General features: G+C 37.5%; 5 protein-coding genes across 8 annotated transcripts; 4 read left to right on the forward strand and 1 right to left on the reverse strand.

Annotated features, from left to right (window-relative positions):
* Positions 1–546: 546 nt before the first annotated feature.
* LOC114523676 (cholesterol 24-hydroxylase-like) lies at positions 547–1,992 on the forward strand. Its single transcript, XM_028544671.1, has 2 exons — positions 547–1,231; positions 1,315–1,992. The coding sequence occupies exons 1-2, from the start codon at positions 596–598 to the stop codon at positions 1,978–1,980; spliced, it is 1,302 nt and encodes a 433-aa protein (XP_028400472.1). The 5' UTR covers positions 547–595; the 3' UTR covers positions 1,981–1,992.
* Positions 1,993–2,188: 196 nt separating this feature from the next.
* On the forward strand, positions 2,189–5,257 carry LOC114523675 (dimethylaniline monooxygenase [N-oxide-forming] 2-like). Its single transcript, XM_028544670.1, has 4 exons — positions 2,189–2,596; positions 3,651–3,856; positions 3,974–4,659; positions 4,880–5,257. Exons 1-4 carry the CDS (start codon positions 2,214–2,216, stop codon positions 5,192–5,194), a joined length of 1,590 nt encoding a protein of 529 aa, XP_028400471.1. The 5' UTR covers positions 2,189–2,213; the 3' UTR covers positions 5,195–5,257.
* Positions 5,258–5,663: 406 nt separating this feature from the next.
* Positions 5,664–10,164, reverse strand: LOC114523684 (intraflagellar transport protein 20 homolog). 2 transcript variants are annotated; one of them, XM_028544685.1, is made up of 5 exons: positions 10,042–10,164; positions 9,650–9,735; positions 9,152–9,255; positions 8,976–9,077; positions 5,664–5,949 (listed from the first exon to the last, which is right to left on the reverse strand). In XM_028544685.1, exons 1-4 carry the CDS (start codon positions 10,157–10,159, stop codon positions 8,996–8,998), a joined length of 390 nt encoding a protein of 129 aa, XP_028400486.1. In that variant the 5' UTR covers positions 10,160–10,164; the 3' UTR covers positions 5,664–5,949; positions 8,976–8,995. The 2 variants fall into 2 exon arrangements, with proteins under 2 accessions (XP_028400486.1, XP_028400485.1); XM_028544684.1 differs by lacking the exon at positions 5,664–5,949 and having other exon boundaries at positions 8,497–9,077.
* On the forward strand, positions 6,477–8,477 carry LOC114523677 (dimethylaniline monooxygenase [N-oxide-forming] 5-like). Of its 2 annotated transcripts, none has more exons than XM_028544673.1 (3): positions 6,477–6,811; positions 7,018–7,691; positions 7,875–8,477. In XM_028544673.1, exons 1-3 carry the CDS (start codon positions 6,559–6,561, stop codon positions 8,187–8,189), a joined length of 1,242 nt encoding a protein of 413 aa, XP_028400474.1. In that variant the 5' UTR covers positions 6,477–6,558; the 3' UTR covers positions 8,190–8,477. The 2 variants fall into 2 exon arrangements, with proteins under 2 accessions (XP_028400474.1, XP_028400473.1); XM_028544672.1 differs by having other exon boundaries at positions 7,006–7,691; positions 7,875–8,474.
* A 12,037-nt stretch (positions 10,165–22,201) lies between the features above and the next one.
* Positions 22,202–25,056, forward strand: LOC114523680 (3-methyl-2-oxobutanoate dehydrogenase [lipoamide] kinase, mitochondrial-like). Of its 2 annotated transcripts, none has more exons than XM_028544677.1 (10): positions 22,202–22,392; positions 23,165–23,233; positions 23,319–23,429; positions 23,512–23,559; positions 23,638–23,757; positions 23,857–23,952; positions 24,041–24,114; positions 24,203–24,331; positions 24,422–24,523; positions 24,633–25,056. In XM_028544677.1, the coding sequence occupies exons 1-10, from the start codon at positions 22,243–22,245 to the stop codon at positions 24,937–24,939; spliced, it is 1,206 nt and encodes a 401-aa protein (XP_028400478.1). In that variant the 5' UTR covers positions 22,202–22,242; the 3' UTR covers positions 24,940–25,056. The 2 variants fall into 2 exon arrangements, with proteins under 2 accessions (XP_028400478.1, XP_028400479.1); XM_028544678.1 differs by having other exon boundaries at positions 23,638–23,751.
* The last annotated feature ends 123 nt before the right edge of the window (positions 25,057–25,179 follow it).

A 25,179-nucleotide genomic window follows, 5' to 3' on the forward strand; every position in this document is an offset into this window, starting at 1 on the left:
GAAAGTTGCATGGTGTAGGGATCAAGGATAGCGTGTTTGATATTTCCGTCGCTCGTGTCAAAAGGCTCACAGGCGCAGTTCAAATAATTAGACAACAGATAAGAATAAAGAGATTAAATAGTTTTGAAACATAGAAATCCTCCAACATGCATTGACCGCAGCTAAACCGCTTGATTACTTTGGGGAGGTTAATATATTCATACGTACATACGTAGTCAACAATAGACCTCTTTTTCATAATGACGTCAAACGCGGAAAGTATGATGTTACACGAAGTTTAATTGGCTCGATAGTTTTGTGGAGCAAATCAAATTTCGTGCAACATCAGACTTTCCGCGTTTGAGGTCATTATAAGAAAGGTCTCTTGCATTCGAAAGAAACTAGTCGAGCATAGGACAAATATATTTGAATGTGGAAAACCATGTCCTTGTTCCCAGTTCTTGCTACATGAAATACCAGACTAACGCACTCTTGGGAGTCATTTTGTCACGCCTTGTATGATGAAACGAGATTTGCTTAAGCATTGCTCTTCTTGCCAGGGAACTTTCCTGACATCAAAGCCAAGTTGGATAATGGTTGTTCATCCTTTGAGTTCATGCTCGACTGTCACCTGGTCTATGGCGATGTGGTGTTGATATGGCTATTTCTTCTGCCTTGGATAAATGTGGCCAGCAGCTCCGACATAAAATACGTCCTTGTTACCAAAAAATTCCCTAAAGACCCAAGATTTTACAAGGAATGCCTGGAGACCCTTTTCGGTCAGAGGGCAATGGGTACAAGTTTGTTGACAAATCTCGACGATTCCCAATGGCGCCATCGAAGGTCCCTTATGAACCCCACATTCCACCGTTTGTACCTACGCAATCTTATGTGTAACTTTAATCAGAGTTCGGATACATTTTTGACCAAATTGCACGGCCAGGCTGAAAGAGACCTGGAAACCAGGATGGTTGACGAGTTCTCATTGGTTACTCTGGATGTAATTTGCAAGGCGGGGTTTGGAATCGACCTCGACGTCATCAACGACCCGCACAGCCCGTTTATTCAGGCATACAACCTGATCATGAAGGGTGTCGAAGAGGCATTCGTGAACCCATTTCATAAATGGGATTTCAGATCCTACCCGAGGCAAAGGCAAGTCATTGGAGCACTCCAGTTTCTTCGCTATACTGGGCGCGAAACTATCCGAGCACGACACGAAGCTATCCGACGAGGTGAAGACAACCCAAAGGTAGAATTGTATTGTATTTCCCAATTCCAAAGTAAATCTAATCTATTGTTACAACTGATTGAAATGATGTTTTGTCTCATCAGGATATTTTAGGCCACATTATGTCAGACGGTCGGGATCGGACACTTTCCGGAGAAGACCTGATTGACGATTTCGTCACATTCTTTTCATCCGGGCACGAGACTACGTCATCAACTCTCTCTTTTTGTTTATTGGAACTGGCGAGCAATCAGCAAGCCTTGAATCGAGCGGTAAAAGAGATCAACGACGTCCTGAGCACTAGAAATGACGTCACCTACGACGACCTACCAAAATTCAAATACCTGGACTGTTGTCTGAAGGAAACTTTACGTTTGTACCCTCCAGCCCCGGGGATCATCCGTATAACACCCGATAATGTTACCCTAGCCGGGTACCAAATTCCCAAAGGAACTACCACCAGTGCCAGTCCTTTTGTTATGGGACGCCATCCAGCGCTCTGGGACAACCCCGGAGATTTCATCCCTGAACGTTGGGAATCGAGCGACGACAGTCGAATCTCCGGGTTTGCATACTTTCCATTTTCGCTGGGGCCCAGGAATTGCATTGGACAGCAGTTCGCAATGATGGAAAGCAAAGTGATACTTGCAAAATTCTTGCAAACGTTCACGTTCCAGCTTCTTCCTGGGCAAACAAAACGAATCCATGAACGAGGAAGTCTGCAACCAATGGACGGCGTGATTTGTAAACTGTCAGCAAGAGAAAGCTGAACAAACAATTGATAAAAGTATAATAAATAAATAAAGAAACAAACAAACAAACAAATAAATAAATTTCTCAAGTTTCAAATACATCACGTGAATGTAACATGACGTTCTTCAACGATTGCGACTTTCTGAAAAGTGTGAATAAATTTGTGACATGACACGATGTAACAACATTTCAATTTCGATACACGTCGTGAAAAAGTAAATAAAATTACACAACAAAACATTCCTAAACAATGGACGTGGCCATTATCGGATGTGGTGTTTCAGGTTTAACAAGCATCAAAGCCTGTCGTGATGTCGGCCTAAACCCTGTGTGTTTTGAACAACAATCAAGTCTTGGTGGGGTGTGGAATTACACGGATGACCCTCGACCAAATGTTTCCTCCGTTCATAAATGCACCATTACGAATACTAGTAAACTGTTCACGGCGTTTTCAGATTTTCCTTTCCCAAAGGAGTTTCCAAACTATTTGCCGCAGAATTTAGTGCAAAAATATGTTGAGTTGTACGCGAAAGAATTTGATTTGGCGAAGTACGTGCAATTCAACACGGAAGTCGTGAAATTGGAACGGAGTGCGGATCACAGTGAAACGGGAAAATGGATTGTGTCTACCAGGTAATATCAAAGTTTGTTTGCAACTTTGCACGATTCAATTTTGTACCAATTTAGGCGGTCCATTATTTATCGTTCATGTTGTTCATTGTTGAAATCAGCTACTATATAGAGATCAATGGCTAGAGATGAATGTATCAAATAAAATAAATACATACATACATACATACATAGACTTTATTTCGTCACGCTAGCCTCAACAGTCATTAGGCTGACTGATTTCAATGAGGGGCGTGATATTTTAAAAAAAATGAAGCTACAAAATTACATGGACGTAGGACAGGGAAATTAAGGACATGGAACAGAAACAGTTACAAACAAAATACAGGAGTATAAGTATGAAACACAGGCAAGTCAGTTTCAACTCATTCTTTGTAATATAGATTTAAAAGAAATCACAGATTCCGCAATTTTAGCCTGAGGTGGAAGATTATTCCAAAGCAGGGCACCATTATAACTAAAGCACCTCTTGCCAAATTCTTTTTTTGGCATAGGTGGTGCTAAATCAGTTTCTCTATTCCTGAGATTGTATGAAATGCCTCTATCACTATTAGGACGAAAGACTTCTTTAAGATTGGGAGCGGTGTGGCCATTAAGAATTTTGTAAATAAAGATGGATTTTAGGTAGTTTCGCCTAAATTCAAGAGGTTTCCAATTTAAACTTCTAAGTAGATCAACTGATCGAATATCGTAAGTGGCCCCAGTGATTACTCTTGCCGCTCTATTCTGAAATCTTTGCAGTTTATCTTTAAGACCAATACCGCAATTGTGAATTGTCCCATAATGGGCTGCAGTAATCAAAATAAGGCTGTACAACAGCATTATATAACAATTTTAACGTCGGCAGTGGTACAAAAGGTTTAACTCGTCTTATTGCACCAATACCAGCACTAACTTTAGAGCAGATAGATTCAATGTGTGTTTCCCACGATAACCTTTCGTCAAGGTTCACACCAAGGCACACACATTCACAAATAAAACAAGACAAAATGAAATAAGATGAAATTAATTATATCTCTATTAAAACAGAAAATGGAAAGTCATTATTTTTCTTTAGAAAGCTGGAGGAAGACAATTCTGAGATTACAACCACCTTGTTTGATGCAGTGATGGTATGCAACGGTCACTTCTCACACCAGGTGTGGCCGAATATTCCAGGAATGGAAAAATTCAAAGGGATGAAGGTACACAGTGGGGATTACCGGACATTTCATCCATTTGTTGGAAAGAGAGTTGTTATTGTAGGATGTAGCCACTCTGCTGGTAAGGATTGAAATATTGCATTTGAGTGAATAACATGTTTGATCGGGTTATAATGGCGGATAGGGGGAAGAGGAGATGCTGGATAATTTTTGAACCATTTTTTCTTTCACTAACTAGTGGACATTGCAGTTGAACTAAGTCATGATCATGCTAAACAAGTGTACATCAGCACAAGAAGTGGATGTTATCTTGTGACACGTCTCGGTCCTGGAGGACAACCTGCTGACTTCTTTATCACCAGAGTCGCTTCACTTTTGCCAATGAAATATCTGAGAAAGCTATCACCAGTACTGCTAAACAACAAAGTCAACTTCAAAAACATTGGCCTTCATCCATCAGGCACTTTTGGTGTGAATCAAACTGCAGTTGTAAATGATCAACTGCTGCATCGTATTATTACAGGGCACATAATCATCAAAGGGGATATCAAAGAGATAGCTGAGGATTCAGTCATTCTCCATGGAGGTGAAACGTTAGAAAAGATTGATGCCTTGGTCGTGGCCACTGGTTTTAAACCAATTTATCCATTTGCAAAAGACATTATTGAAGTAAAAGAGGAATTCTACACTAGTTTATATAAACATGTGTTTTTGCCAGACAATGACTGGCATACTCTAGCTGTCATTGGAGCTGTTGGGGTTGGTGGCCCTGTCCCTCCTGTCAGTGAAATGCAAGCAAGAGTTGCTGTAGAGGTTTTCCTGAAAAGATGCAAGTTACCAAGCAAGGAAGATATGGAAACTGAGATTGCAAATAGGGAATGGGCATGGTCAAAAACAGGGGCATCCAAATACTACTTCATGCGGGTAAGCCTAGAATCAAGTAATGACACATACTGTATGACGTTTCTAGGTTTTCCTCTGTCCTGGGTGCTGCATTTGATGTAATTAGACCATTTAATGTTAAATTGCAAACAGCAAACAATTATCATAATTAGGGCCCACCTAGTTGAACTGCAATTAACATAGACTATAGTATGCAGTAATACACTGACATATAATATATGTTTAATTTAAATTTTTTAAGGTTCCATATGTCCCATACATGAATGAACTTGGTGGAATGATTGGTGCAAAGCCAAACTTGTGGTCAATATTCAAAAATGACCCCAAACTGGCCTATCAATGTATCTTCGGTACAACTGTCGCAGCCCAGTACAGATTGCAAGGACCAAACGTTTGGCCAGGTGCTAGGAACCACATCATGACATTTAAGGAACAATATCTGTATCCATTACGTACCAGAAAGTCTTCACCATCAGAAGAAAAAAGAGGTTATGGTGTTCTTGTATTCATCATTGTCGTGGGTCTTGCTATAGTTGCTGTTATGCTCAAGGCATGAAGTGATAAATGCAATCATGAAAGTGCATGTGCCTTACACAGGTCACATTAATTTAACTTTTTCCAACAAGCTAAATCATGCATATTTAGTAGCTCTAATTGCAATATAAATAATATTAATTGACTTTTAGAACTGCTTCTGATAGATAATATGTTTTTTGGTTTTGACAAAGAATTGACAAATTATTTACTAGAAGAGTTTACGGCTTAGAACCTCCTAATTAAAAACTTGTTCAGAACAAGTTGGAGACAAATAATATATAGTGACATACTGACATAAAACTATTAAATAGTTGAAGAATATATTCATTATTGAGATTTTGTAGATTAGAGTGCAGTGTAACTGTGTTTAATAAATGTATTTTGTTCATAACATTTAAGCTACTTTATAGTTTTAATATACTGTATTTAAAATATTTTTCATCAGTTGACAATATACAACATTTTGTGTTATTATTTTTAGGCTTCCAAGTGCATGTAAAAACTGTCAAGTGATGCTCCTCTACAAATCATTGCTAAAATGCTAGCGTATTTTAACAAAACCCTGCTTAATAGAAAGAACTAAACACGTACTTTATATTTTAATATGGAAATGTAAATTACAATTTACCTGACCAGAAATTGCTGTGAATTTCCAGGAAGGTGTTGTGCACGAGTTCGTTGTATAAAGATTCTGGGATCACTTTTTAAACGCAAAATTGCTTTATATTTTTTTGTCTTTCGGTCTTTTGAAGTAATCGACACTGACTTCGATATCTAAATTATTGCAAAGATAATCAAGGTTGACGCTTAATATGCAAATGAGACAAAACTGTATCAGTGCTTACAACATTGATCAGATATTTATTTTCTGTTATTAATTAGTTTGCTGTTAATTAGTTTGATAACTATCAATTATTAATAGTTTGACGATGGAAAAAACATTGGTAAACAATGGCCGCTGTTACTCGGGACGTGGCCATTATCGGCTGTGGTGTTTCAGGTTTAACAAGCATCAAAGCCTGTCGTGATGTCGGCCTAAACCCTGTGTGTTTTGAACAACAATCAAGTCTTGGTGGGGTGTGGAATTATACGGATGACCCTCGACCAAATCTTGGTTCCGTTCATAAAAGCACCATTACGAATATTAGTAAACTGTTAACGGCGTTTTCAGATTTTCCTTTCCCCAAGGAGTTTCCAAACTATTTGCCGCAGAATTTAGTGCAAAAATATGTTGAGTTGTACGCGAAAGAATTTGATTTGGCGAAATACGTGCAATTCAACACGGAAGTTGTGAAATTGGAACGGAGCACGGATCACCGTGAAACGGGAAAATGGATTGTGTCTACCAGGTAATAACTAAATGACACCCTAAGCGTTTACAGGATGAGATCAATTCCACACAAAAATAAAAAGTCATCATTTCTCTATAGAAAGTTGGATGAAGACAATTCTGAGATTAAAACCACCTCATTTGATGCAGTGATGGTATGCAATGGTCACTACTGGCACCAGGTGTGGCCGAATATTCCAGGGATGGAAAAATTTAAAGGGATGAAGGTACACAGCGGGGATTACCGGACATTTCATCCATACAGTGGAAAGAGAGTTGTTATTGTCGGGTGTAGTAACTCTGCTGGTAAGGATGGAAATATTGCATTTGAGTGAATAGCCACATGGAGAAAATGTTTTGATCAGGGTCTATTGGTGGGTGAGGGGAGACTCTAGGATAGGATCACCCTCCTTCATAAGTTTTATGATGGAGATTTCTAAAAGACTTTTCATTGTGATTTATGCGGCGAATAATCATGTGATTTGTTTTTCACTAACTAGTGGACATTGCAGTTGAACTAAGTCATGATCATGCCAAACAAGTGTACATCAGCACAAGAAGTGGCTGTTATGCTGTGACACGTCTCGGTTCTGGAGGGCGACCTGTTGACTTTTCTATCTCCAGAGTCACTTCTTTTCTTCCAATGCAACATTTGGCAAAACTATCACCAGCATTGCTAAACAACAAAGTCAATTTCAAAAACTTTGGCCTTTATCCAACTGGCATCCTCGGTGTAACTAAATTTCCTGTTTGCACAGACAAACTTGTCCATCGTATCATTACTGGGAGTATAATAGTCAAAGGGGATATCAAAGAGATAGCCGAGGATTCAGTCATTCTCCACGGGGGTGAAAGTTTAGAAAAAATTGATGCCTTGGTCTTGGCCACTGGTTTTAAACCAATTTATCCATTTGCAAAGGACATTATTGAAGTAAAAGAGGAATTTTACACTAGTTTATATAAGCATGTGTTTTTGCCAGACGATGACTGGCATACTCTAGCTGTCATAGGAGCTATGGTGGTGAATGGCCCTGTCGCCCCTGTCAGTGAAATGCAGGCAAGAGTTGCTGTAGAGGTTTTCGCCAATAGATGCAAGTTACCGAGCAAGGAAGATATGGAAACTGAGATTGCGAACAGGGAACGCACATGGTCAAAATCGGGGGTAACCAAATACAACTTCATGCGGGTAAGATTAGAATCAATACACACTGTATGACGTTTCTAGGTTCTTCTTTGTCCTGGGTGCTGCATTTTTAAAATTTGACCATTTGAGTTAAAATTGCAAACAATTATCATAATTAAGGTCCACCTGGTTGAATTGCAATTAACATAGAATATAGTGTTTAGTAATACACTGAAATATTTTAAGGTTCAATATGTCCCATACATGAATGAACTTGGTGAAATGATTGGTGCAAAGCCAAACTTGTGGTCAATATTCAAAAATGACCCCAAACTGGCCTATCAATGTATCTTTGGTACAACTATCGCGGCCCAGTATCGATTGCAAGGACCAAACGTTTGGCCAGGTGCTAGGAACCACATCATGTCATTTAGGGAACAGTATCTGTATCCATTACGTACCAGAAAATGTCCACCACCAGAAGAAAAAAGAAATTATGGTATTCTTATATTTATCTTTGTGATGGGTCTTGCAATAGTTATTTTATTGTTGAAGACATGAGATAGTAATTACAATTATGAAAGTATGTCAAACATACTAGGTCATGAATAGTAATTGTTCCAAACAAGCCAACTTTGTAAATATACTGGGTTATGCTTTTCAATGACAAGTTTATAATTTTACATATTATAATTAGCTTTCAGAACTGCTTCTGATAGATCATATTTTGATGAATTTGACATTACCAAATTACCAGAGGAATTTAGGTTTCATCTGGGAATTGAAAACTTGTTTTGTAATAAGTTTGAGACAAATAATATTGATTATGTTGAATAATGTTTTAATACAGAGTAATATATAGTATAACTAAGTTTCTAATAAATGTATTTTATCATAATATTCAAGCTACTTTGTATTATTTGTTATCAAGGGCCAGTTGTATAAAAGACTAGTTAACTAGACTTAGTAACTGTTAGACTTTTAACTGTAGTTAAGTACAGAATTGACCAATCAGAGTTGTGTATTTCTGACTTAACTAGGATTTAACAATGCAAAATGTAGTTGAAGGGTTTTATACAACCGGTCTTAGATAGTAATTAACAGTGTATAGTATATATTATTTTTAGCTGAAATATGTTTAAAGTATTATATTTTAGTTTTCCCAGTGCATGTAAAACAAGTGATGCTCCTCTACAAAATCTTGCTAAAATGCTAGCAGATTTCAACAAAGCCTTCATTTGGAGGAGCTAATCATATACTTTATATTCTATTATGGAAATACAGAGTACATGATTACCTGGCTGGAAATTGCTGCAAATTTCCAGCAAGGTGCTGTGCATGAGATACCTTGTATCCTAATTCTGGGATCACTTTTGAAGCACAAATTGCTCAATGAATTCCTTTTGCTCTTCTTCTGTCTTAAGAAGTGACTCGTACTGACGTCGATATCTGGATTGGGCCAAAAGTACAGTGAGGAAATAACGCACAGCCCTAAAGGTGCACTGCAATGAATTCTAAAATACCTTTCCAGTTGGACTTTCTTCTCACCAATCAAAGCCTGCAATTGCTGTTGCTCTGTCTCTCGTTGCTTCTCAACTGATTTTAACAAATTTCTTGAACCAATGGCCTAAAAAAGTGCAACAATATAATAATTTCATGTCACATCAGGTTAGTAACCTTAGACTAGCTTTCCAAGACCAGTTTTGCTTTCCAAATAGCATCTCGTTCTTGTCAACAGCGGCGTAATTATATAGTGGCATGTCTATTTACCACCGCCAGTATGGCAAGTATATATCATGCAACCAAGCAATCAGGGCCACAATTTTAATGTCTTCTATTTATTTACTTGTATTTTTTTAAAATATTTGCTGCACAATTTGCACACTTTCCAGAAGAGCACTGCAGTATCATGTGTGTGACCAGAGAATCATTCTACTGTAGGTACTACTTATATCAGACAACTTTATCAGACAACTGTGGTGTCTCAAAATTTCAGGACTTTTATAATTCTATAACCTTACCTTCATTTTTTCATTTTCAACTTCCTTGGCAAGGCCATCAACCATCCCAATAAAATTTCCCACAATGCTTTGAAACTCAGATATTTCTAGGAAATAAAAAAGTGGATATCTTATACATAAAGTTACATTTTATAAACTGTCAGATATGAGGAAAAATAATAGACATTGAGCCACTCAATACTGCACAAGTCCAAGTTTTTACACCAAAAATACTATAACTACAAAATAACTATGTTATAAAGTCGATTCAAAAGACTACAAAACGTATCAAGTTGCCAAAATTATATACAAAATCATGCAAGGACGGAAGGACCAAAATGGAAAAAAATCATGCAGTTCAAATTTCACTTAAAAAAAGATAATTTAACAAATGTTTGCCACAATATACTTACTGTCGACGAAATCTTTACATTCTTCTTTCAATTCCTGAGTTTGTTGGTAAACCTCTGGCTCAAGAACACGAACTTTCGACAATTCATCAAAATGAAATCCACTCGCTTCGTCCGCCATGTTTATCTGTTGCCATGGGTTCTTCCCCACTGAGCTATATTAAATTTCTGGAGGACTGGCTCTTGACAAAAAAATGAGGCAAAAAACATGGCGGATTTTTTCGTGCTGACGCCAGATATGGTCCCAATCAATGGGAATGACCACTGACAACCGCGATACAGTGCTTCAGGCGCACTCCTTCAGTCCTTCGCCCTCCGGCTGCCTTCGAAAAATATTTTTTGTTTTTTGTTTTTTTTTCAAACGAATCCGACTATTTTCGACTATTTTTTCGACATTTAAAAACAATGGACTCTTTTTTATTTGCCATTTTCCGGCGAATATGACCATGGTCGTATTTGCCATTTTCCGGCGAATATGACCATGGTCGTATTTGCCATTTTCCGGCGAATATGACCATGGTCGTATTTGCCATTTTCCGGCGAATATGATCATGGTCGTATTTGCCATTTTCCGGCGAATATGACCATGGTCGTATTTGCCATTTTCCGGCGAATATGACCATGGTCGTATTTGCCATTTTCCGGCGAATATGACCATGGTCGTATTTGCCATTTTCCGGGGAACATGACCATGGTCGTATTTGCCATTTTCCGGCGAATATGACCATGGTCGTATTCGCCATTTTCCGGCGAATATGACCATGGTCGTATTTGCCAAGGTAAATATAAAGGACAAATGGGGAAAATATTCCTGTGTTTTTTGATCAGCTTATTCAGCTAGTTTGGCAATCTTGGACCTGTTCAAATTTTGAATTAATTTTTCAAATGGGAATAGAAAAGACTGAGTCTGAGCACAAATGACAATGAACTGATTCCCACATACAAAATCAAACTGTAGTTTAGAGTTAATACTCTGTCTCATATCATAAATGGTGAATATGTGATACGACTTAAGCCAACCAAGCGTACCTAAACGGAAATAATTTCCGTTTTCTTGAAATATGATATGAAAAACTTCATATTCAAATTCTTTCGAGATTTTAGTTCGCTAATGTTTTCAGATATCACCATTATTTACTGAAAATTTTCAGCTTTAAGTAATCGTATGCCACATTTAAAGCACGACAAGTACGTGTCAGTTGTGTAGAACTTAAAATGAAATAAACAAATAGTAGAAAAAAAGGTCGAAAAATAAAAATTCATAACGAAACAATTTACCGCTAAGTGTTTTAAAAAAATATGCAGGGGGGAATGAATGTTGGAGCGGGCTCAATATTGAGCCCTGTCAGTGGTCATTACCATTGCGCAGTGGGACCATATCTGGCGTCAGCACGAAAAATCCGCCATGTTTCTTGCTTCACTTTTTGAGCCCAAAACATTAGGAGCCGGTGCTCCAGGAATTATTATATAGCTCAGTGGTTCTTCCCGCTTGGCATTTGTAAAATAACATCCTTCACAAGTCGAAGGCAAAAAAAATGCTTCTGTGCTTTAGCAAGTATACTGTATACTTGCTTTATCTACAGTTTGACTTTGAGCAAATTTTGAGCAAACTTCGACCAAGATACGAGATGGCAGTGGTTTTTAATATTATGCAAACATTTTTTCCAAGAATTTATCCACAGACTCATCATTACACATGCAAGTCTACCTGATTAAATGACTAAAATTACCCTGATTGACCAGCCAAGCATTACAGGTGAGCAATCAAATTAGAAGGTTCACACTAGAAAGTTGTAAAACCAACTACCCGAACTAGTCTTAGCCAGGACATAGGCGAACGGCATCGCATGCACAACAATTGAACTGGTTCAAGCCCAGGTTGCCAGAGTTTAGACGTACATACTATAAAATTTCAACTACTTACAAAATGATTAAAGTTTCTAATTGTTTGTTTAATTACCTCTGGCCAACTTTTTACTGAATTCATTAGGTGTCATTGTTGATAATATACTTCAATATATGCACAAATGTTACATAACCAGTGATAAGTTTTTATAAACACCGGTTTGTGACAGGCCGAGCCTTAGGAATCATTTTGGCGTATGTAAATAACGAGATAATCTAATTGGCGCGCCTCGCGAGTCGCGACAAATAGGCGAGGGTCGCGACAAATAGGCGCGACTCGAGCAAAAAAGGCGCGACTGGAACAAAAAACGAGCGACTCCAGACGAAAACGTGTATATTAATTTCGAGAAAATAATCGATACATCGCAATTACACCGAAAAATAATTTATTTAATTCAATTTTATACGGTCGCGCGAGCGAATTTTTCCCAAACGTTCACCATCACGAATAGACAATGGTTGAGTCGCCAATCAGAATGTAGGATTTGTAATAGACAATAGTCGGGTGTATACTAAATAATAATATTTAATTTGTTTTTTCCAAAACAAACCAGATTTACCAAACTCATCTGTTGGAAACCAGATATTAGATAGAAACTATAGCCAAAGTCCTTGGTGTGATTATCCAGGATGATTTAAAGTGTAACGAACATATCGCAATGATTACTTCTAAAGCGTCATAGCGATTATATATCCTGCAGGTTTTGCAACGAGGAGGGATTCCACCGCATGATCTTATCATAATTTGGTTGGAGTCCGTTTTAGAATATTGTTGTACAGTGTGGCATTGTGCACCGCCTGGGTATCTATCTGATGAAATTCAAAAACGCGCATTGAGGATTAAATTGCCAGGTCGATCTTACAGTGAAGCGCGAGAACTGCTGCAATGTCCTAGACTTGGTAATCGTCGAAGCGAACTTTGTCAGAAAACGATTAAAAAGATAGCATCAGGCAGCCGCTTATTGCGTCACCTAACCCTGATTGAAGACGAACATCGATATAATTTAAGAAACATTCAATAGTTTTCCTCTTTTAATGTAGAACAGATAGGTTTAAAAACAGCTTCTTCCCCCAGCATGATTAATACATTAAAATAGGTAATTTTAAACTAAATTTTGAACTATCTTGTAAAAATAGGTATTCTTATTTCTATATAATATATAGCTACGTGTAGATAATAATCTTGTAAGATACATTGTAATTCATTTTTTTGCGACGATGCAACGTTATTAAATCTCAAATCATCAAATCAAAATTTTGTAACAAGAAGTAAAGTTGCACTATAACTATTCGTAAAATTTATAATTATAAATGTTCGTGTGTCTTTGTGTTTCCGTCTGGTGCTCATATACAAACATTAAACAATATAACCATGCTTTAGTTATGATGTCAAATATTTTGAAATGGATAACAACGCTGTTTTAATGGTCAAATGCTTGTCCTATGTAAAGTTTCCAGCATGTTTGGCGCTCATATACAAACATTAAACAATATAACCATGCTTTAGTTATGATGTGAAATATTTTGACATCGATAACCACGATGTTTTAATGGCTAAATGCTTGTCCTATGTAAAGTTTCCAGCATGTTTGACGCTCATGCATATACAAACATTAAACAATATAACCCGGCATTGCTTTGGTTATGTCAAAGATTTTGACATGGATAACCACGCTGTTTTAATGGTCAAATGCTTGTCCTATGTAAAGTTTCCAGCATGTTTGGCGCTCATATACAAACACTGATTAAACAATATAACCATGCTTTGGTTATGATGTCAAATATTTTGTCATGGATAATCATACTGGTTGAATGGTCTAATTCTAGTCCTATGTAAAGTTGCAAGCATGTTTCGTGTTGATATGGAAACATGCTTTGGTTATGATTTCAAATATCTTGATATGGATAAACGATGTTTTAATGGTCAAATGCTTGTCCTATCACCGAGGAATGTCTGTACTTGCATCTTCATTAGCTGTGTTCATCACAGCATTGAACATCAAACGTCTTCTTTATCATCAAATGCTCAACTATAAACAAATACTTGACCACTTCTGTCGGTGAGCTGCCTTGCGCCGAAATTCTGCGGTCTCCAAAATTCTGCTTTTCTTGTAGTTTGGAATAGGACGAAATCTTCACTTTAATTTGTCATGTGACATTAGGTTATTTAAAATGGCTAATAATGATAGATCTTGGCTTTGTTGCCGATGAAGAACATGCAGTTTACCCCGAATGAGAGCAATACAGTGTACCGGGAATTGAACCCAGTAACCGTGTGCACAGTCAGATTCCATCAATTTAAGTTCACTTTTCAAGTTTTAACCCACAAAATAAATGCCTGTTGGGTTGGGAAATATTCCTATAACTTTGTATCCGGAATATAGATCAACGTGAAATGGGGTTAACACGACATTTTGTTACTTTTAAGAAATCAATCCGGGGAGAAGTTAAATTTTGAATGGAAAACCAACCATAAACGCGATTCCGAACACACGGACACTGTTTTTATTACGAGGGAAACCAGAGTTCCTGGAGGAAAACCCTCACCGAAAGACCGAAAGCCGGAATTAAACACAAAGTACACAAGCTTTCTTCAGATTTTATTAAAGCATTGTCATGTGTTACAAAGCGTGTGTGTATATTTAGCTATTGAAATCAAGAGACATGGAGACGGTTAATTTTTCTACTTTTATTTTACTCTTACATATATATAATAATGTACAAATATATCAATTGGGATGCAAAATATTTACATATGAAGAAGGTGTAAGATGTGCACTTTAAGTTTGGCATGCTTTATTGAAAGTGTGATAGTCACTATGTTGGTGTATTGACCAGTGAAACATGCATGTATATCTATGTGTATAGCTGTATGCAAGTGATCGTGTATATTTTATTCTACAAAGACTTATACACCCAATCCAGTTTGAGAACCTACTTGCTATGGCAGAGTATATAACTTAGTTTAATTCAGGGCATTTTGATTCAGGGTATTTCAAAACCCTCGTCGAAAAACAAAAACTATTCTTCTGACAAATCATAGGCAGTGTTCTCCTAACGGTTTTTAGTTTTTAAACTTTGTAGCTTTATTATTTCAAGGATTTATTAGCTTAAGATGTTTCATGAACATTTTGAAAACTTCGGCGTATAGCTGAAGCAAGCTGCCCGTATATAGAAACAGCAGAAAAGGAAACATTTTCCTTGAAAAATTGATTGCACATTTTTTGAGCGAAGGCATAAAGCCAGAGCACACTGCTCTTATAGAAACAGGATTTGAAAAAAAAATTTATATACAAATTGACAACATTTTTGGAGCCTAGGCATATTGCCGGGAAGGCTGCCGAAGTGAAAGGTAGTACTGAGTACAAATCTCTTAATTTCTTTTAAAAATTTCTTAATTTTTAGAGGTGAAAAATATAACCAAACTAAGACTTTGCTGCCCTTTGAAGAAACAGCACCGAGTAGAATTTTTTTGTCTGAGAAACTAATAGAATCATTTAGAGCTAAGGCATATAGCCAAAGCAAGCTGCCCTTTGAAGAAACAGCACTGAGTAGAATTTTTTTGTCTGAGAAACTGATAAAACACTTTTAGAGCCAAGGCATATAGCCAAAGCAAGCTGCCCTTATAGGAACAGCGCTGAAAATAACACTGCAACGTTATTAGATATCCCAAGATACCTGCTAACACTTCGAACCACTCAGCAAGGTTAAACAGTACAGACAAAAAGTGGCGCCTTACTTTCCATAAGCACTGCTCAACGATGCTAGGTGATAGGAAATCTCACAGAGACCTTGGAAAAATAATAAAGTTACAATGCCACTGCCCATGTTGTCTCGTAATCTTTTAACTAAAGTAAGAATGACGCTCCCTCCCCATTTCAAGTATAAATTCACATTCATTAAGAGCATGTTTTATTTTTCATGTGTATAAATTTTGTTAGTAAGTGTGCGTAGATTGTATATATAGTTTGATGTATTTCAGATTTTTAGGAAGACAGTATGTGCTTTAAATTTTTCTGAAAATAATTAGTCTTGTTGATCAAGAGAAAAGAGAGAGAACCTAAAAGAAGCCTATGGGATTATGTCTGCCATTAGAGGCTGTTGTTTGCATAGTTTTTGCATGACTGTTTGTTCATGTGTTATATGTATTAATATATGTAAACAACTAAATATGGTAATATGTTTTAACTATATACATTCGTACTATACAGTATTTATCAATTACAAAATGTGATAAGACATGTTAAATAATGGTATATTTACAATTCATAATTTTACAATCTATATTTCCGAAAGCCGCATGTGGCCGGATAAGACTATTTCAATGGGACAAGAGCCGAGAGAGGCAGATGCATGGAAGCAAGAAAGAACCTACGGGATTATGTTTGCCATTTGAGGCTATAATTTGTATGCGTGTACTGTACAAAATAGTGTTTCTCTTATAATATTACAGTTTACATTCGTAGACGTAAATCACCCAAGAATAGCGTTCCGAGAGGTGGAACAAGGTGTAAGAACCTATGGGATTATGTTTGCCTTTTGAGGCTACAATTGCATATGCGTGTATATTGTACAAAACAGTGTTTCTCTTATATTATTAAAATCTACATTCGTAGCCGCAAATTAACTAATAGCGTTCCGAGAGATGGAACAAGAACCTATGGGATTATGTTTGCCTTTCGAGGCTATAATTGCATATGCGTGCATGTATATTGTACAAAACAGTGTTTCTCTTATATTATTAAAATCTACATTCGTAGCCGCAAATTAACTAATAGCGTTCCGAGAGATGGAACAAGAACCTATGGGATTATGTTTGCCATTTGAGGCTGTGATTAATATTCGTGTGTCTGGCGTTTTAAGCCATTTCTTATGTGAAAATTCTTGTCTAAAAGTTGTGACATATATAACCCTAGTTTGAACATGCAACTTTATCAACCTAAACCTTAGCGCGTAGCCCTAAGCGCAGCGCGTAGCCCTTAAGCGCACAGCCGGATCCTATGACCGAATTTATTTACTCACATGCAAATTAATTTACACATGCATCATGCATTAGCTATGTTCCTGGTGGCCAGAACCTAGGTAACAGAATAACTTTATGGTTTAAAGAACATCGCGACCCTTTAAGACGAGCAATGAACTTCTGCTTTGCAGAAGAATTGCTCGTAGACCATGCATTTTTCGTGCGAAATCACATCTTAACCCTAGCATGCACATTTTTTGACCACCAGGCTACTCTAACCTTCAACATCGCCAATTTACGCTGCTGTTCGACGTCGTATCGTATTGTGTCGTTTTGGCGTGGTTTTAGCGTCGTTTTGGCGTGGTTTTAGCGTCGTTTTAGCGTCGTTTTGGCGTCGTTTAGCGTCGTTTTGGCGTCGTTCATCGTCGTTTTGGCGTCGATCATAGCTCCACAGAGGCGGGTGATTTATATCTTATCAACCTGAAATAGAATTTAAAAAAGAATAAGAAACCAATTTTTAACATACGGGAAGATTGAAGAATAAAAACTGTACATAATATAATGCAGGAGGGTGAACTACGCCCGAACATTACACATAGGCATACCCTCTATGATGGAGGAGGGGAGCGTGGTGAAACTTTTAAAGCGAAGCTCCGTTATAGAAACAGCAATTCAGCCATCGTTGTTCGTCCTAAACCTTAAGGTTCCTATGTTTGCTCTAAATCTAAAATGGGCAGTTGCTTAATACTTACATTTTAATTTGAACAGGTTAATCTTCGTTTCAAATGGCTTTGACTCGCTCAATCTCTCTACCTTAAAGTAAAACAAAGCAATACTTGTTATAGACGGTGATATCCGCAAGTTATTCAATAAAAAAACTTAAATATTAGGAGAAAGCACGCGTTGAAATAGGCTCTCGTGTGTATGAATTAAATAGAAACGAATAGATATGTACCTGTTCATTTCAGCAACTACCAGACGAGCAGCTTTGGACTTGCTGTCTCATTAAACGAGAGTCATCTCGGACAATTTCAGCCGTTATCGATGGCGAATTTCTTGCCCACGGTACTTCTTTTAGTTCGACTTTAGCTCTTATAACTCTGCCTGAAAAGAGTAGAAGGCAATGTTAGTTTTCTGCGAAGCCTTTAGAACTTAATTGAAAGATATAATTTGCTCTAGTTGAAGCGAACGTTGGTGCACGGTTATAGCTAGGATTCAGCTGGTTGAGCTGGACCGCGCGACATCAAAACGTCCGCAAATTCACATGGATTTTAGCACGTGTAATAATTACCTTTTTCATTTCACCAATAAGCTCCGAGAAAAAGCTAGTCGTGCCCTCTCTTCAAAGGCGAGTTATATCTTGAGCCATTTCAGCCACAATTTATCGGTCATCAATCTCTTGTTCGCGAATTTCATCGTCAAGCTTGGTTTTAAGTCGTCAGAATTTTGTCTGCAATGAATAAAAAGCAAGGTTAATGTTATAAGAACAATTTCAAATCGAACACAAGGCGAATAAACTTGGATTTTTGGGATTACACGTGGTGAAGTTGGGCCACGTTGCATGCTGAAATATTCGCCCAAAATCTCTCACTAAAGCAAGCAGATAATCGTAAAGAAAAAGGCATATAAGTACCTGTTTTTAACACCAACGACAGCGGCACAGCGCGAGAGAGATACTAAACTTTTCTTCTGTAGAAAGACGTTATCATTGATAGCGATTTCCGACGAAATTTTGAGCATTTGAAGTGACTTGTGTTCATGCTTTGAAGACCAGCGCCCAAATGAAGCCTCAAACAGGTTGCATGGTATATGCATGACTAATAAATTAGCCCAACATTGTTATAAGCGGGCCTTTGTTTGTTTTAACTGGTGAGACAAAGATTATGTTAATTTGGCTTATTTTCATCCAGTAATCTTGCCTTAAATTTAAGCCTGAGCTAGATCATTTCCATTTTGCCTGCTCCAGTGCTCCTTGCGATAAAGAATAAAGCCAAACTATTGGGTGACAGACCCGTCCTGACAGCTCAGATTTAAATAATATGATTAATTCTTCTTCTGGGCACGGAATGATTGACATAAAAATTGAAAGCTTTTGTTATTTGAAAGCCTATTACAATGCAATGAAATCAATCAAATCTTTTGTTAGTGGTACTAAAGCTGGATTTCCACTTGCAAAGAAATGGCTCGCTAGCGAAATATTTGCATTTGAAATGCGGTCAAGCTGAATTAATTTCTTTATTCTCCCAAAGTTACCCAAACGCTTACATTTATCAATATACTTTTGTCTAGTTGACAAGTTTGACTTGCCCAGGTTCAACTTAGATTCGAACCATAGACTTACCACTTGGGAGAACAGGGTCTTCACCACTAGACCACGAGATCTTGGCTGAATTGTGATGCTTATTTAATTTACTTTATACTTTTCTCGAAGGTCATACGGAAAAAGAGTTAAGAACAGATTCGAACCATTAACTTACCACTTGGAAGACCATGGTCTTCACCACTAGACTACGAGATCTTGTGCTGGACAGCTTATTTAATTTACTTTATACTTTTCTCGGAGGTCATAAGGAAAAAGAGCTCGTTAAGACCAGATTCGAACCATCATCTTACCACTTGGAAAGGTATTGTCTTCACCACTAGACTACGTGATCTTGTGCTGGACGACTACGGTTATTTAATCTAATTTATACTTTTCTCAAAGGTAATAATAAAAAAGAGTTCAGCCTGGATTCGAACCAACGACTTGCAACTTGGGAGACCATGGTCTCCACCACTAGACCACGAGATCTCGTGCCGGATGATTATCGTTATTTCATTTACTTTATACTTTTCTCAAAAGTGATAATGAAAAAGAGTTCAGCTTAGATTCGAACCATTGACTTACCCCTTGGAAGACCATCGTCTTCTCAACACTTGTGAGACCATGCATGGTCCTCACCACTAGACTACGAGATCTTGTGCTGGTCGACCATGATTATTTAACTTACTTTATACTTTTCTCGAAGGTCATAAGGAAAAAGAGTTAAGAACAGATTCGATCCATCAACTTACCACTTGGAAGACCATTGTCTTCACCACTAGACTACGTGATCTTGTGCTGGACAGCTATGGTTATTTAATTCACTTCATACTTTTCTCGAAGGTCATAAGGAAAAAGAGTTAAGAACAGATTCGAACCATCAACTTACCACTTGGAAGACCATTGTCTTCACCACTAGACTACGAGATCTTGTGCTGGACGGCCATGGTTATTTAATTTACTTTATACTTCTCTCGAAGGTCATAAGGAAAAAGAGTTAAGAACAGATTCGAACCATCAACTTACCACTTGGAAGACCATTGTCTTCACCACTAGACTACGAGATCTTGTGCTGGACAACTATGGTTATTTAATTCACTTTATACTTTTCTCGAAGGTCATAAGGAAAAAGAGTTAAGAACAAATTCGAACTATCAACTTACCACTTGGAAGACCATTGTCTTCACCACTAGACTACGAGATCTTGTGCTGGACGGCTAGGGTTATTTAATTCACTTTATACTTTTCTCGAAGGTCATAAGGAAAAAGAGTTAAGAACAGATTCGATCCATCAACTTACCACTTGGAAGACCATTGTCTTCACCACTAGACTACGTGATCTTGTGCTGGACAACTATGGTTATTTAATTCACTTCATACTTTTCTCGAAGGTCATAAGGAAAAAGAGTTAAGAACAGATTCGAACTATCAACTTACCACTTGGAAGACCATTGTCTTCACCACTAGACTACGTGATCTTGTGCTGGACGGCTAGGGTTATTTAATTCACTTTATACTTTTCTCGAAGGTCATAAGGAAAAAGAGTTAAGAACAGATTCGAACCATTGACTTACCCCATGGAAGACCATTGTCTTCACCACCACACTACGAGATCTTGTGCTGAACGTCTACGGTTATTTCATTTACTTTATCCTTTTCTCAGAGATCATAATGAAAAAGATTTTAGCTTAGATTCGAACCATCGGCTTAACACTTGTGAGACCATGGTCATCACCACCAGACTACGAGATCTTGTGCTGGACGGCAATGGTTATTTAATTTACTGTATACTTTTCTCGAAGGTCATAAGGAAAAAGAGTTAAGAACAGATTTGAACCATCAACTTACCACTTGGAAGACCATTGCCTCCACCAGAAGACTACGAGATCTTGTGCTGAACGGCTATGGTTATTTAATTTATTTTATACTTTTCTCGAAGGTCATACGGAAAAAGAGTTACGCTTAGATTCGAACCATCAACTTACCACTTGGAAAACCACTGTCTTCACCACTAGACGACGCGATTTTTTACTGAACGGCAATGGTTATTTAATTTACTTTATACTTTTCTCGAAGGTCATGAGGAAAAAGACTTAAGAACAGATTCGAACCATCCACTTACTACTTGGAAGACCATTGTCTTCACCACTAGACTACGAGATCTTTTGCTGAACGATAATGGTTAATTCATTTACTTTATACTTTTCTCGATGGTCATCGAAAAAGAGTTAAGAACATTCGAACCATCGGTTTACCACTTGGAAGACCATTGTCTTCGCCACTAGACCACAAGGTCTTGTGCTGAACGACTAGTGTTATTTAATTTAATTTATCTTTTTGTCGAAGTCCATAATGAAAAACAAATGCGCAAAATTTTTAAAAATACTTTTGATATAATATTCAAAATCCACAACCATGGTATAGGCCTGGGGCCGGTTGTATGAAAGCCTGATAGCGCTATCCACCGGATAGTGGATTTTTTAATCGCTTCAGAATCGCCCGTTGTTGGCTAAAATTTTGATTTAATCTTAGTGTTCTAAAAGTGAGGATCCTCCTTAATAATTGTTGCTTCAAAATCTAAAATTTTATTGCTTTTCAAACATTTTTAGAAAGGTTGAAAAAATCACTATCCGGTGGATAGCGCTATCCAGCCTTGGTACAACCGGCCCCAGGGTCGCCAGATTTTATGAATAAATAAGCCAAAAATTATCAACATAGCATATCTGTTTAAAACAAAGGAATCAAAGGCCAAAAACAATGTTCGGCTTTTTTATTCAGTAACTTTAGGAACTTTAACCTAGAAGCTAAGCGCCTTTCGAACAACCCTGAGAACTACGCTAGGTGGAATACTCCCGGAGAAAAAACGCCAGGAATATCACCCCTTGGGAAACTTTCCCCGATAGGTATCATCGACTTCCGGTGCGGATGATTCATCGTTCGATTGCGACATACATCGGAAACAAAAACAATAATCACACCACCACCAGCGGTCCAGCACCACGATCATCATGGCGAATGAAAGGGCGCAAAATAAATGAAGAGTTTACTACGCTTGGCTCGTCTTGCCGGCGATCCACGGCGCAGAGGCATCTCTTCTGCCGTTAAACTCCATTCGGAGCGCAGATACAAAAACCAGGAATGGTCGTACGTGAATCAGGCGGCGATCGAAAACTGTGCTGCCAAGGTAAGGCATAATTTTTGACAATCGACGCTGATTTCAAAACGCGTCCGCGCTGCAAGTGCAAGCCATTCAAACTTTTATACTCGAAATGTTCATTTCGATGCAATCCTACTTCAGTGGACGATTTTTTACTGAGAGATCACATCTTTTGCTAGTGTTTTGTTAGACATATATTGTATCTGCATTTCGTCTCTTCGTAAATTTATACATGGAAATACCCATAGCGAAGCGTTGTGCAAATATATAGTTTAATATTCCTAGCTAATTTGATATATTATTAAAGCCACGCTTTTCAGCTAAAAATTTACTCTGCAAACATCCTCTTTTGTTCAAATTAGATGGCAATCTTCCGCCGTGCATGAATGATGACAGTTATGAATTCCAATTATAAACAGATATATTTCAACGTATTTCAATATCAGGAAACGACCGAAACGTACGACTAAGAAACTTTTTTTTTTAATGCCCTCGAAGGTCAAGTTCTGAGAACCACATATTGGCTTAGAAATGATTATCCATTGATCTTTGTGCAGATTCAGCTGTCTATACAAAATACCTGAACTTCTAGTAATTATATATTTTTGGTGCAGGGACTTTCTGAGAACAAGTCATTGGTAATGATTTCATGTCCAGAATCCACAAATATAATCCTTCATTCTAATGCTTTAGTATAAGTAATTGGGTAAGGGTTAGGGTCAGGTTACCAAATCATTAATTAATGCAAAAGCTAGTATGGTCAGTGTTGTGACCATTTGAAAAACTATTTATTTTGCAGCCATCTATCAAGATGACACCATATCAAATGCTACATGCTGGAAAATTTGGAGATGGTGCACATTTGATTGTAAGTGCTATATTGACTTATCAAAACGTTGAAAAATTTTTTTTTTCGGTATTCAGATCTTAATTCATACATTCTTTGTTTGTAGAGAAATGTGCAGTTTCTTCAAAACGAGCTTGTCATAAGGGTTGCTAGACGCTTGGTCGCTTTTCATTCACTTCCCTACATTGTTGCAGTAAATCCAGACATCTCTGAAACTGTAAGTAGTGATTTTATTGCAAAAACACTCTCCAGTTATTAGGCAAATTATTCCCATGTTTTTCTGTATTCTTCTGTTTTAGTATGAATTATACATCCGTGCATTCAACCTTCTTTATTCAATACCCAAGGTAAAAATAAGAATTTTCCAAGCTATTCTGATGTTGTTTAAGTTTCCGTAGTACTTAATAAATTGTGCCTGAGTTCAGATAAAAGATTTACAAGCCGAAAAAAAGTACAGCAAAACTGTGAGGTCATTACTGGATGATCATGGCCATGTTGTCACATCCCTGGCTCGTGGTTTTAAAGGCTGCAAACATCAAGTACGTGTAAGTTGAACATAGTATAGAGAATCCTAGCTTTCTGTCCCTACAGTAAATATATGAACTTACTCTGTATATTTGGTTTCTGATCTTTAAATGGAACAGTATGGAACAATTCATTCCTTCCTGGATAAAACATTGAAATCACGTCTCGGCATGAGACTATTGGCTGAACATCATATTGCTCTTCGAGAGGAAAAGGTAACCGATTTTCGCAATATGAGATGTATTAACCATTAGATATTTAATGATAGGAACAACAAAAAAATATCAATCTTTATTTGTTTAGAGCAATTTCGTTGGGTGTATTGCAACTAATTTGCATTTGAAGACTATGATTGAAAGATGTGCGGATTTTGTCAAGTATGTAAATTCGTAAGGTCAGCCTCTGCTCAACCAGCCACATTCGTCAATGCAAATAGCTAATATTTTCTATTGACTGTGATTACAGGCAGGTGTGTGAACATCACTATGGTGTCAGCCCAAACATAGTCGTCAATGGCCACACAGATACATCCTTTTCATATTTCCCCTCGCCACTGGAATATATTTTGCTGGAACTCTTGAAAAATGCAATGAGGTAAAAATTTCTAGTCCATATTAAATTTGCCGCTCAGGTCAAGCACATGAAATGTTTCCCGGCTCATACTTCAGATATTTTTAACTTTAGATCGACTGTTGAGTTTCATGGTGACAAATACACCTTTCAATCGTCCTCCTTGCCAAGGGTAGAAATTACTATTTGCAGCAACAAAACAGATTTCACAATAAGGTTAGTTGTCAACTAAATAAATGAAATCCCTACATCAAGGCCTTTACCATTGTAAGATCTGAAAGTTGTGTTTACTTCCCCTTAAACTGTTTTCCCCATTTTTTTCCAGGATTTCAGATCGAGGTGGTGGAATTTCAGATGAAATGATGGAACAGATATTTCACTATTCCTTCACCACATTCAAAAAAGATGCAGCTGGTAGTAGCACAAACGTCCTCTCTGACTATAACCATAACGCAAATCTGTCAGGAACCATTGGCAGTATGGCTGGCTTTGGTTTTGGTCTGCCGACCTCACGAGCCTATGCCGAATTTCTTGGAGGAGCTGTGAACCTACAGACACTCCATGGTTATGGAACTGATGTTTATATTAAACTAAAGCGAATCGATGGGGATCAGGACAGCTTTCGTTTGTAAAAATTGGGGGTAGAATGATATCTTTAGACTTTGCACTCAGGCCAAAATCTGAGTGGGAATATTTTGAAATTGATGTTTCAAAGTAAAACTAAAATTTAGATGTTTTCTTCGATTCATAACTATAAGATAGAATGACATAGTCATATCTCAATTGTATCATATTGTGTTTTTACAAGGGAAAAGTTAAGGTTACCCTACTATGACATTGCAGTGCATTGAACTGGTAAGACAAGTTTTCAT

This window comes from Dendronephthya gigantea, unplaced genomic scaffold, assembly GCF_004324835.1.
Source record: "Dendronephthya gigantea isolate DGI-Jeju-01 unplaced genomic scaffold, DenGig_1.0 000028F, whole genome shotgun sequence".
In the NCBI taxonomy this organism is placed as follows: Eukaryota; Metazoa; Cnidaria; class Anthozoa; order Malacalcyonacea; family Nephtheidae; genus Dendronephthya; species Dendronephthya gigantea.

What these genes read in the sequence shown, in the direction of transcription:
- LOC114523680 (XM_028544677.1), top strand. Translation starts at nt 22,243, where the DNA reads ATGAAGAGTTTACTACGCTTGGCTCGTCTTGCCGGCGATCCACGGCGC. An exon ending in GCTGCAAACATCAAGTACGT is followed by an intron (nt 23,758 to 23,856) that starts GTAAGTTGAACA and finishes TAAATGGAACAG; the next exon opens with TATGGAACAATTCATTCCTT. An exon ending in AAAACAGATTTCACAATAAG is followed by an intron (nt 24,524 to 24,632) that starts GTTAGTTGTCAA and finishes ATTTTTTTCCAG; the next exon opens with GATTTCAGATCGAGGTGGTG.
- LOC114523684 (XM_028544685.1), bottom strand. Translation starts at nt 10,159, where the DNA reads ATGGCGGACGAAGCGAGTGGATTTCATTTTGATGAATTGTCGAAAGTT. An exon ending in ATGTAAAGATTTCGTCGACA is followed by an intron (nt 9,736 to 10,041) that starts GTAAGTATATTG and finishes TTTATTTCCTAG; the next exon opens with AAATATCTGAGTTTCAAAGC. An exon ending in AAGAAAGTCCAACTGGAAAG is followed by an intron (nt 9,078 to 9,151) that starts GTATTTTAGAAT and finishes GGCCCAATCCAG; the next exon opens with ATATCGACGTCAGTACGAGT.
- LOC114523677 (XM_028544672.1), top strand. Translation starts at nt 6,559, where the DNA reads ATGAGATCAATTCCACACAAAAATAAAAAGTCATCATTTCTCTATAGA. An exon ending in CGGGTGTAGTAACTCTGCTG is followed by an intron (nt 6,812 to 7,005) that starts GTAAGGATGGAA and finishes TTCACTAACTAG; the next exon opens with TGGACATTGCAGTTGAACTA. An exon ending in CCAAATACAACTTCATGCGG is followed by an intron (nt 7,692 to 7,874) that starts GTAAGATTAGAA and finishes AAATATTTTAAG; the next exon opens with GTTCAATATGTCCCATACAT.
- LOC114523675 (XM_028544670.1), top strand. Translation starts at nt 2,214, where the DNA reads ATGGACGTGGCCATTATCGGATGTGGTGTTTCAGGTTTAACAAGCATC. An exon ending in AAATGGATTGTGTCTACCAG is followed by an intron (nt 2,597 to 3,650) that starts GTAATATCAAAG and finishes ATTTTTCTTTAG; the next exon opens with AAAGCTGGAGGAAGACAATT. An exon ending in CCAAATACTACTTCATGCGG is followed by an intron (nt 4,660 to 4,879) that starts GTAAGCCTAGAA and finishes AAATTTTTTAAG; the next exon opens with GTTCCATATGTCCCATACAT.
- LOC114523676 (XM_028544671.1), top strand. Translation starts at nt 596, where the DNA reads ATGCTCGACTGTCACCTGGTCTATGGCGATGTGGTGTTGATATGGCTA. An exon ending in GAGGTGAAGACAACCCAAAG is followed by an intron (nt 1,232 to 1,314) that starts GTAGAATTGTAT and finishes TTGTCTCATCAG; the next exon opens with GATATTTTAGGCCACATTAT.